This window comes from Nannospalax galili, unplaced genomic scaffold (genome assembly GCF_000622305.1).
Source record: "Nannospalax galili isolate Female #2095 unplaced genomic scaffold, S.galili_v1.0 scaffold970, whole genome shotgun sequence".
NCBI classification, from domain to species: domain Eukaryota; kingdom Metazoa; phylum Chordata; class Mammalia; order Rodentia; family Spalacidae; genus Nannospalax; species Nannospalax galili.
Genome location: NW_008328699.1, coordinates 579,871 through 590,713, shown reverse-complemented (window position 1 = coordinate 590,713; position 10,843 = coordinate 579,871). Strand labels below are relative to the sequence as shown.

General features: G+C 53.8%; 1 protein-coding gene across 1 annotated transcript in view; it reads right to left on the bottom strand.

Moving 5' to 3' along the window:
• Nucleotides 1-10,602, bottom strand: part of Jade2 (jade family PHD finger 2) — a 54,326-nt gene extending 43,724 nt beyond the window's left edge. Inside the window, exons 1-3 of the mRNA XM_029560826.1 lie at nucleotides 10,296-10,602; nucleotides 7,908-7,991; nucleotides 1,549-1,610 (exon numbers count right to left, since the gene is read on the bottom strand). Coding sequence (XP_029416686.1) covers nucleotides 1,549-1,610; nucleotides 7,908-7,991; nucleotides 10,296-10,423 — 274 coding nt within the window. The 5' untranslated portion in view covers nucleotides 10,424-10,602. The remainder of the gene's footprint in view (nucleotides 1-1,548; nucleotides 1,611-7,907; nucleotides 7,992-10,295) is intronic.
• Nucleotides 10,603-10,843: the final 241 nt, after the last annotated feature.

Here is a 10,843-nt window from a genome sequence, read left to right as displayed (position 1 = left end):
TGTGTGGTGTGTGGGGTGTCATGGGTCTCTCTCCCCCCTCTCTCTCTCTCTCTCTCTCTCTCTCTCTCTCTCTCTCTCTCTCTCTCTGCCCCCCCCCAGGTCACTGAGGCCAAACAGTATTGTGGACTGAAATCTGAAACTGTAAGCTAAGTAAACATTTGCTTTTATAAGCAAATTATCCATGTATTTCATTATAGTACCATGAAGCAGACTAATGGGGCAAGAGATGAACTGTCTTCAAAGATTAAAGGATACCACGTCTACAGTCCTAGGACTGGCCCCGATATACAGGGTTTCCTCAATAAACACTAGCCATGATAACTGCAGGGCATAAGGTCCTTGCTAGACTATAGAGCAATGGCCTCATTGAGAAGGGCCAGAGAGACCCATGGTTTTTGATGCACACAGATCAGGCCATGGGTGGGCCCAGGGCTGGGGACTGATGGGAAGGGAGTCAGTCCCAGTCTGGCCACAGCCTGCTGCTGCTCCAGGACCAGATGACCCCACCTCACAGGTGCTTGCCTATCTCCTGCACTGTTAGGAGTGGAAGCCGCTGTTTTACTAAACCAGGCCACATGCAGCACGCTATGACTGTAGAAGGCTAGATGCTATGATCCCTTCCTGCAGGGATGATGGAAAGGGTTGGGGGCAAGGTGGGCTGCACATCAGAGCCAAACCCAGAGGACAGTGAATGTAATGCCACTAGTTCACCAGGTCTAAGGATACAGGCCCCAGGTTCAGCCTCCTCAGTAGTGTGACCTCCTCCTTAGCAGAGCCTCCAAAGTAATAATGGCAAAGTGGGATCTTCCTGGCACCATGCCCAACTTCCTACCCATGGCAGACGAACACCTTACTCCAACAGGCCCAGGCAGGCCTGGCTTCCTGGGCCATCAGAGAACCACTGCTTCATGACACCACACGGAGAAGAGTCCAGAGTACACAAACCTAGCTTCTTTCTCTGCTCCCCAAATGTCATTTTCTCCTTGACAACAGGGCCTGTCTGCCACTACTGCGTATCCACTGATATGCCCAACCCACATCAAAGTCTACCTCTAAGATTCTATTGCCAAGATCCCATGAAGGCTGGATTTCTTCATTAATTTCTTCAGTCAACATTTATGGAATACCTACTGTGTGCCTGACTGTGGCCTGTAGCCGATTATATAGCAGTGGTCAAAAGATAAACCTTCCAATCTGAGAGCTTGCCACTGGTTAGGAAATGACATGTACTGAGTTTAATTATTATAATAAAGGGCCACAGGTTTTATGTTTATTTTCTAGAGACTTCTAAAAGGGTCCATCAGACAGAAGAAGTAAATGCTCTGAGAGGAGGTAATCTATTTCAACCTGAACAAGACCTAGAGACTGGGGGGCATAATAAAGGGACCAGTGACACGCTCAGGAACAGAGGACCTGACTTGATTGTTTCCATTCATGTGGCCCTGGGTTGGGCTGAGACCAAGGGGCAGCCTCCTCTCTCCCAAGCCTTTGGGTCTGCCATTTATTTAAGCACTGTCCCCGGAGCATGCCCCAATGGGAAGGTCTTACTGTCAGTGGTATCGGAGTTGTCGCTGCTGATGGAATATTTTCGCCTCTTCTCTTCCATCTGCAACAGAAGGCAGAAAGGGCCATTATCCTCAGACACCTAGGGAAATCCTGAAGTCTTTTCAGGAAACTACACCACCATCTACTTGCCCACACTCCCTTGCAGAGCAAGGAGGCTCCAGCTCCCGCTTTTAGGCTCAGAGCCCTCAGACAAGCAGAAGCCTGCCCAATGATGTAGAGACACCTGCGGGGAGGTCAGGAGGCCCAAACTGAGAAGTGACAGTGATGGGGCTGGAGAGATGGCTCAGCAGTTAAGAGCACTTGGCTGCTTTTGCAGAGCAGAACCTGGTTCCGTTCCAGTTCGGTTCCCAACACCCACATGGCAGCTAAAAACCGTCTGTAACTCTAGTTCCAGGGGATCCGACACCCTCTTCTGACCTCCATGGGCACTGCATGATGTGCGTGCACTTACGTACATGCAGGCAAAACACTCATACACATAAAAATAAATTCTAAAAAAAGTATGTATGAAAGGTGATGATCCAGATTACCCAGTCCCAGCTCCCACGCAGCAAAACAAGCCCACCAGAAAACTGCATTCATCCTAGGCAGACAACCCCTGGGTACCCCCTGCCAGATGGGGGGCAGGGTAGAAGAAGAAATAGGAATGATTCTTCCAAGACCATGACATCAAAGTAAGGGACAAGCTAGTACTGAGGACCCATTTCTGAGTGTGGAAATCAGCGGGGTATGGAACTGGGGCATGTGGGTCCTTCCTCAGCTAAAATACAAACCTACTTTATGCCAACCATATCACCTTAGTTACTGAAGGCAGCTACCTTACACGGTCCTCATCCTTATGCACACTGTGCTGTGCTCCTAACAGCCAGGTGAGCTGTAAACTACAGGCCCATTTACATACCGGGGAGGCTTGCCTTGTCCTAAGTCAAACCTGAGTCTGAGGTCTGAGCCCCAAGGTCACCCTGGGCTTCCTTTGTGCAAAGCATCTGCTCTGGCCTTGAAAGCTGTATCCCTTCATTCCTTCCTCAGGTCTTGCAAGAGTCCGGAGTGGTAGAGCCTGCTATCAGCCCCTTAGAGTGGAGCACCTGGAGTGTTTAGTAACCTGGTCCAGGCAGTTCCCACCATGTTCCTGTTAGTCCTAGAATGCCCTCCTTGCCCACAGCCAAGGACATGGAGAACAAGGTCTTCTGCCACTTAATACCCACTCTCCTCTACCCCCAGCCTGTTCCTGTCCAGGGAGGTGCCCTTATCTTCCTGTAGCCCCAAAGAAACCCTGGAACATCAACACAAGAGGACTATCCAAATCTGAGCAGACTAGGAAGTCATCTTGACTTGCATTTAACCTTAGCTAGAAGCCTCTTTTATCCATGGTGTCCCCACAGAATGGGAGGAAGGCCTGTCAGAGCTACTTGCTTATCATCCAGTTCCAAAGATGTAAGTGCTTCCTAGACTGAGACTGAAACACCTGGCAGGCACTAGCAACCCAAAAGGCAGGAAAAACAACAGCAAAGATCATGCCCATGACGGTAAGAGGTGGTACCCCCGACCCAAAGACCTGACAGGAGCCCTCAGAACAGCCCTTGGTTGTGAATGGGTATGACAACTGCCTCCCTTTTACAGATGAGAAACTGAGGCTAGAGGTCAAGTGACTTGCACAAAGAGAGAGTGCTTGTATTTGACTCAAAAGACCCCATTCCTGGCCTTCAGGCTTCATGACCTCTGTGCAGTGGATAGCAAGCCCAGAACCATAGCCATCACCCTCTGTGACTTCTAGGGTCTGACTTTGAAAGAACTCTGTCTTTAGTCCTCATCTTGCCCAGTTATGCCACTGGTGCGGTAGGAAAAGGGGAACAGGTGCTATAAATGTACCCATCCAATTTCTCCTACAACCCTGTCCAGGAATTCCATCTCTCATTTGAAGAGGACTTGGCACTTCCAAACCAGGGTCTCCCATAGCACTAACAACAGGAGCTTGGGGGCTGAGGGTAGAGCTCAGTAGTAATCCTGTGCTTAGCACTCACAAGGCCCTGGGTCTGATCTCCTGTCCAGAAGGAAGGCAAGTAGGAGCTGTGGATTTAGGATGCTGGTTTCAAATCCCAGCCCTATCATTCACTAGGCCAGGAATCTTGGCAGACGTATACCTTCTCTGAGGAGGTAAACCAGATCTGATTTTCCCATACATCTCCCAAATTTAAAATCTGGCAACTGAGTCAGAATTTGAAAAACACTCTGAAAGGGCCAAACTAAACACATTTGTTGGCTAGAATCAGCTGGAGAGTCTAATGAGAGCAGCACAGAGCTCTCGGTAAGTGGCTGAATCATACAGGTGCAGCCTTGGGCTAGGGTAGACAGTTGTACCAGAGGCTGGCTCCTCGGAAAGATGGGGCAGGGGTCCTGCATAGTAAAGGCTGCTCGTGTCCTTCTCAGGGCTGACCGAGTCCTACTGTCCAGAGACCAACAAGTAACCAGCCTGTAGACCTACAACCTACTCCAACCAGCTCACTGTCTAACCTGTCGTTGGTAGAATAGCCAGGGGACATTCTCCTGGGTCAGAGCTGCCCTGTCAGAGGCTGTTATTAAGGGGGCAGACTTTGTGGTAGCTTAACTGTAATATTAACCAAGCTTCAGAGGGAAGCTGCTATTTTGTGAGGCAAGCTTCTTTCCTTTGAATTAAGTCCACTCCAAAGGACTCCCAGACTTGAGTGAGCAATGATCCCCCACTCTGCCAAGCACAGTGACTAATGGTAGCCCCCATCAGTGGGGCAGCCCTTTGCCCCATAAATCATCTGGCCCATTCATAACAAAGAGGACCACACTAAGGCTACAAACATAGGTGGAGGTGGAAGAGTTGCTCTATCAGCTTGGCTTCTGGTTATCTGTCTGCCACGGCCCTTCTTCAACCTGTCGCCAGATACGGTCTGCTCTGGGAGGTAACCTCAGTGACACAAGGCACTCGTATTCTCGGGGGGAGGGGAGGGGAAGAAAAAAGTGGTCCTGAGATGCTATCTATAAGAGAGACTCCAGGCGAGAAAAGTCTCCTTTTTCTGCCATTTATCTTAGCCCACTTGCACCTCCGGTACCAGCCTAGTATGAGGGCCCAGAGGTGGGAAACTCTCACAGGTGGGTGACCAGACTGCCCTCAGTGGAGCAGCGGCCCAAGGCCTCTGTGCATCCCCTGCCTTACCTCTGGCAAGTCCTGAACACACCCACTTTTTCATCTTTACCATCATCATCACCCTATTGGTCCAAATGTATCTCATCTCTCACCTGGTCCCCACCTGTGTTCTTCCTAGCTTTTAAAACTGCTCCCCCATAATTCAGGCGCCACACAGCACCCGAAGAGATTTTGAAAAGCTTAAGTTCAATTATATTGCACCCCTCGCCCAAACTCACTCTTTCTCAGGCTTCCAGCTGATCTAAGGTCAAATCTCAAATCTGCAGCTCCTCATCACAAGAGCCTGCACAATTTGGCCTCTGCCCACCTCAACCAGTTAACAGTGACTGCGATCCACTTCTGGCCTCCATTTGGCAGTACGGAAGATTAAACCTAGGATGCCTCAGGCAGACCAGGCAAGCACTCAAACAACTCAGCTACAGTTCCAACACTTGGTCCTGGCCTCCTTTTTTTCCCCCTTCCTAACCAAAGATTCTCCATGCTTCTGGACCTGGACACAAGGAGTGCCACCTGTCTGCCATGTTCTTTATGTGGTCTATACACTTCTGTCTGTTCACCCTTCAGGTTTCAGCCTAAATGCTGTGTCAGTTTTTGCCCATTACCCTACCTACAGAATCAGGCACGCCATTACTATGTCTTCAGAGCATCAATACGTTGAACTACCTGTCAACTGTCCTCTGTAGACATGTGTAAATAGCATGTCTGGATAGATCCTTAAGTGAGCCTCAGCAATGCTCTCACAATGCACCCAGCACACGATAGGGAGTACCCAACACGCTCTGGTTCATCCTTCCTCATGCGTGTCAGGGCCACACAGACCAGCTGGCTGGCCGGCCTGCTGCCGGCAGGAGCAAACACCCGGCCCAAGATTCCCGCCTGTTTTTACAGTCCTCCTTTCCCATCCTGACCCTACACATTTTCCAGGAGGTTTTATTTGGTTGGGCTCCTGGCTAATGACCAATGTCAACTCAGTAATAGGGCAGCAATTTGATGGCAGATGTTTTCTTGGCAGCATGGGCCATTGGTCTTAGCCCCCACTAAAGTTCTGGCCTTGGAAAACCACCATCCAGTGCCAGGCCCCTTTAAAGATGTCTCTACAAATAAACTCAAATAAACACCCTAGGCCTCCATTAACGCCCTTCCAGCTGACCCTGAGAACAGTGGGTCTTTCAGGCTTGCTATGGCAGTGGCTCCCTGAGCAGTTAAAACACCCTACCCTGGCCTCTGGTCTCTCTTCTCTAGGGCCCACCAGGTCTGCCCTGCCTGCTACCACACACAGCAGAATCTGGTCCTACTCCTTGAAAAAAAAAAGGGGGGGGGGCTAGGGGGCTTTCAAGCAGGCAATTTACCATTCCAGACACAATCTTTCAAAGAGAAACAAAAACTCTCCCTGTCTGAGGCAGACCACGAAGGCGTGTGTGTAATAAGATGCTAATACAATTTAATGATATTTCGGCTGGAAAACCTGTCCTCAGAGCCTCTTTGTGTGGGGAAGGCCAGACATTCAGAAAACAAGAACGACATACTCTTAAGCTGTTGAAACGGGGGTCACAGGCCCATTCTTTCCTATCTCTCATTAACTTTAACGTCTTCTTGGGGACAGTAATCGCAGTTACAAAAAATGATTCTGTGCACACAGGGCAGAGGGCTGCTGCCTGTGATCGTCAAATCTGCTTCCTAACCCTCCCCCGAACCCTCTCCCATCAAAATCACTGCCCACCTGCTATTCCAAGTGCCCCAGAGGGATCCCAGCTCCCCTACAACACACTGCCAACATGCACTGTGCAGGTCAGCCCTGGGGACCCACGGAAGGGATCCTGAGTAAATGGTTCTATCTATTTTATCATTTAGTGACTTCTCAGCCCTATTCTTCCACTCCAGGGCACCTGTTGGAGCTTTCTCATCTCTTCTCTGGAGAAGGAAGTTGGCTCTCTGTAGACTTTAGGTGAGAGATCAAAGTGCACTGGGGCTCTCCCAGTTCATTATTAAGAGTAAAATGGCTAATACTGATCAAGGGCTTACCAGAGGCCCCACTTTGGGCTTAAGTCTTTTTTTTCCCTCCCCTTTTTGTAGTGCTGGGGATTGAACACGGCCTTGCATGTATCACCACCAGCAACATCCTCAGCCCTAGGTTTTTTCAATGTCATCACCTATTACACCCACCTGGAGATAGGAACCATTATTAACCCCACTGGCCCCAAAGCACCATTACCAGAGCTGGAAACCACATTTGAACCTAAGCTGGCCAACTCCACTGTCAAAGGGCTAAAGTTTGTAAGGAGGTCTACAAGTCCCACTGTGGTTGGAGTTTCCTGAACTCCAATGGGATATGCGAGGATGAACCATGCCTCGGGCCCAGGACCAACTTCTCAGTGCCTAAGCTTTGAGCTGAGGCCTCTGATTGGAGGCATTTAAAGCACTTGGTAAAGGGGCTCGATGCCAGACATGGCAAGCCAAAGTTATCCTCTCCACTAAATGTCCTGGTCTCCTCTCATACAACCAACAGCCTGTAGCATAACTGAGAAATAACTCCTTGTTGAACAAAAAGACTGGTTATAACCAGAACCCCCTGCCCATAACCTCACCAATGAGGGGGCGTCAGGGTCAGAGGGCCTTGGGGAGCAACAGCCCCCTCCCCCATGTCTGTGAGTTCTAAGTGGCTGACATCTCTAACAGCCTCTTGGATGGATGTCACTGGTCATTTGGGGAAAGGGAAAGCATGTGGCTGGGAAAACATTCTGGAAACATTTGCTGCATCCAGAGCCCCAAACAACTCTGTCCTTACACACTTCATCTCTAAAAGTCTAAGGAGACCCTTAGCCAAACAGTTTCAAAACCAACATTCACTGTTAAGTCCTATTGCCTGGGGTGAGAACTTCCCTCTGAGAAGCATCTGCTGAGGAACCAAATGCTTTTCCACTCAAAACAACAGCCAACAGCACTGAGAGGGCTCCAGATCAAACAAAGATCTTTTTTTTTCCCCTACCATGCAAACTTTCTCAATAAATTATTCGCCCACTTCGGATCAAAGCCTGTTTTTGCAGCCTGTGACCTAAAAAGCAAATAGGGGAGCCTAAACATGAAAGCCCTTCTCCTTGCCTGGGTCAGGTCTGTTACTCATTCCTTCCCTCCTTACAGTTACTCTGTTGTTATTTTCCTCCTCTGCTCAGTAGATGGTTCTGCGAGTCCCAACCCGCCCGAGGAAGATGGGACAGGAGGGCCAAGAGGGCCGGTGTGCTTGCTTGGGGCCCTATGGTGAGAAAAGAAATCAGGGGAGGGGAGAAAGAAGTCAGCACCTTGCGAACCCAGGAAACAGGGCCAGGCCTGGTTGGCAGCTCTCTGCCTGGCCCATCTGCCAAATGTCCTACTGGGAATTTTACCAGTGAGGAGAGTCAGTGCCACTCTGGGAGGAGGACCCAGGAGGTCCTACAGTACCTGGCAAGCTCAGGTCTCAGTTTGCAAATACAAACGTTAAGGGAATAGCCTAACAGCTCTTTAGGTGAGGGCTCCCCATTCCAAAAGGGGAACCCCCCGCCCTCCCCGACCCTTTCTATACTGCTCTGGAAACATGCAGGATCTCTCCTCCTGGCCCCTGCAAACTGCCTCTGGCTAAAAGTTTGTATCTTAGGATCCCGTAGATGAGCCGGGGATACTTGGGACAAGGGTGAGGGTGGCAAATCTGCAGACCAGGGAAGGCGACTGTACTGTACTCTTGGGCATAAAGAAGCCCGGCGCCCCTCCCCCGCCCCCAGCACGAGGCCTGCCGCCAAGCTGGTTTAAAAAAAAAAAGTGCCGGGGCCCGATGCAGTGGCTACGGGGATTAGCAGAGGGGTTGCGCGCGCCTCCAGCCTGCCCCTGGAGGCGGTCCCCGGGACCGCAGGCTCCGGGCGCGCCGGCGTGATTCTGACCGCCCGAGCAGGGAGGAGGAGCCGGAGGTAGCAGCGGGGGGCTCCGGCCTTGCCGAAGGAAGGGCAAGACGAGGTTCGGGCCATGGGGGAGGGGTCCGGGAAGGACGGCCGGGCACCGGGTGGGGTGGGGGCAGGGCGGAGGTGTGTGGTCGGGGGCCGGGTAGGGCGGGCTGGGCCTCCCGGGAAGGTAGAGGGAAGCCTCGCTGCGGGTCTGCAAACGTCCTCACCCTCCGGCAGAACGGCTACCAGGCGCCCAGCTGACCCCGGCTCATCCCTGGGCCGGAGAAAGGGGTGTCTCGGGACCCGGGCATGGGCGGGAAGGGACCGTGAGGAGCCACAAGTCTGCACCCAGGCGGGAGTAGGCGAGCGGGAGCCGCTCCGCAGGCGCAGGCAAGTGGGTGGGAAGGAGGGAGGAGGGAGAGGAAGGAGGTGAGGCCGGGAAGATGCCACCGCCGGGGGCGGGGCCGGGGATCCGGCGGAGGGACTGCTGCAGAGCTCGGTGGGGGCGGGGGCTGCAATGTCACTCATTTGGGGGTCAGGTGCTAGTGTCCCCAGCGGGGTCCGCCACTTGCCCGACTCCTCCTAGGTACCACCCGGAGTGTTCGGGGCGGAGGCGGTGGGCAGAGGACGGCGGAGTGGTCCCGGGAGCGGGAAGCGAACCGACAGAGTTGGGAGAAGGTAAACAAGGGCCACGCCCCCTGCCGTCGCCCCGTGAGCGCGCACCCGCCGCTCCGGCCGCCGCCGGTACATTTCCACTCTCGCGGCGCCTTTCCCCGCCGGACTCCCGCGCAGCCCCGGTGGGAAGGGGGTGCTGTCCCCTACCCCAGTCCGCACCCCGGGATGCCCGGGCTGCGTACCCTCCTCACTCACCTGCAAAGGTTGTCCCCCGCCCCTCCAAAAAATAAGGAGAAAAAAAACCCCAAAAACTGTGTCTTAATTTGTGCAAAGCCTCTGAGCCCAGGCGCCGAGCATGCTGCCCCCGCGTGCAGCGCCCGCGTGCACCCAGCCCGGAGAAGGGGGCGCAGGGCGGAGGCGGTGGCCCCCGGAAGGTGTCTAGTACTGGACCAGCTGCACGTGAGCCCGGCGCGGGGTCATGTGCACGGCTCAGCCCGGTTCGGTGCCCGGACGTGCTGCGTATCAACAAAATGAAACTCGGGAAGGCAGGAGGGCAGATAGTCCGGGTTTCCCGAGTCCGGGTCCCCCGGCCACGCAAGTCCCCCCTCCCCCCGCACACCCAGGTCGCGCCGCAGCCCCACGGGCCGGCCGGAGCCCGCGGAGCAAGTTGCAGCCCCAGTGCGCCCCCGCCCCTTCGCCGGCCCAGGGGCGCTTTGCCGCAGTCATTAATAAAGAAGGTCGCCAGGCTCACCCTTCCAAAAGTTGTTGCATGCGCCCCTCTCAGCCTCCCCGCACTGTACTCTTTAAAACACGACTGACCAACATGCGCAATCTCTCCCCAGTGCTGTGCATCCCCCCCACCCCCCGCGCTGGCTTCCTAGAACAGGCAGCCAGCAAGAGAGAGAGGGAGCGAGCGAGCAAGAGAGAGAGAGGGAGCGAGGAGCACTGGCAGATCTGTTGAAAAAAAAAAAAAAAACCACAAAATAATGCCGTGGAGATACGCAGGGCCCATCCGCCGGGGGCTTGCTTACCTTGCTCCACGGTGCCCTCCCGAGGGGCGCTGCCCTCGGCTACGCGCCGCAGCGGGGGCCGGCGCGGGAAGGATGCTCCCGAAGCCAGGAGCTCCTGGGGCCGGCGCGGGAGGACGGGGGGCGCGCATCCATCCGGGGTCGTGGCGAGGGAGGCGGCCCGGCCCGCGGCGTCCCCCCCTCCTCAAACCCCGCACCCCTGCTGGGGACGGTCAGCCCTCCACGCCCTGCGCCGGTGCCGCTAGGAGTGGGCGCAAAGTAACTCCATGGACGCTACTCACCCCCCCCAAAAAAAATAGCCTCCTACTGCGATGGCCGCGGTCGGCACCATTCACCAACCCCCTGTGTATGTTTCTGTTTCTTTTTAAACCAAGACTTCCTTGTGATCTCTTTAGAGAGAGGAGAAAAAAAAATGTGTTGGGGTGGGGGTGGGGTGGGGGCGGGCAGGAGGAGAGAGGGAGGGGGTGTAGCACTTTTTTCTAATTCACTCGGATCTCCGCTCCCAGCACCCCCCTATCGGTGTGTGTGCCACCCCCCACCCCCCCCCCCCC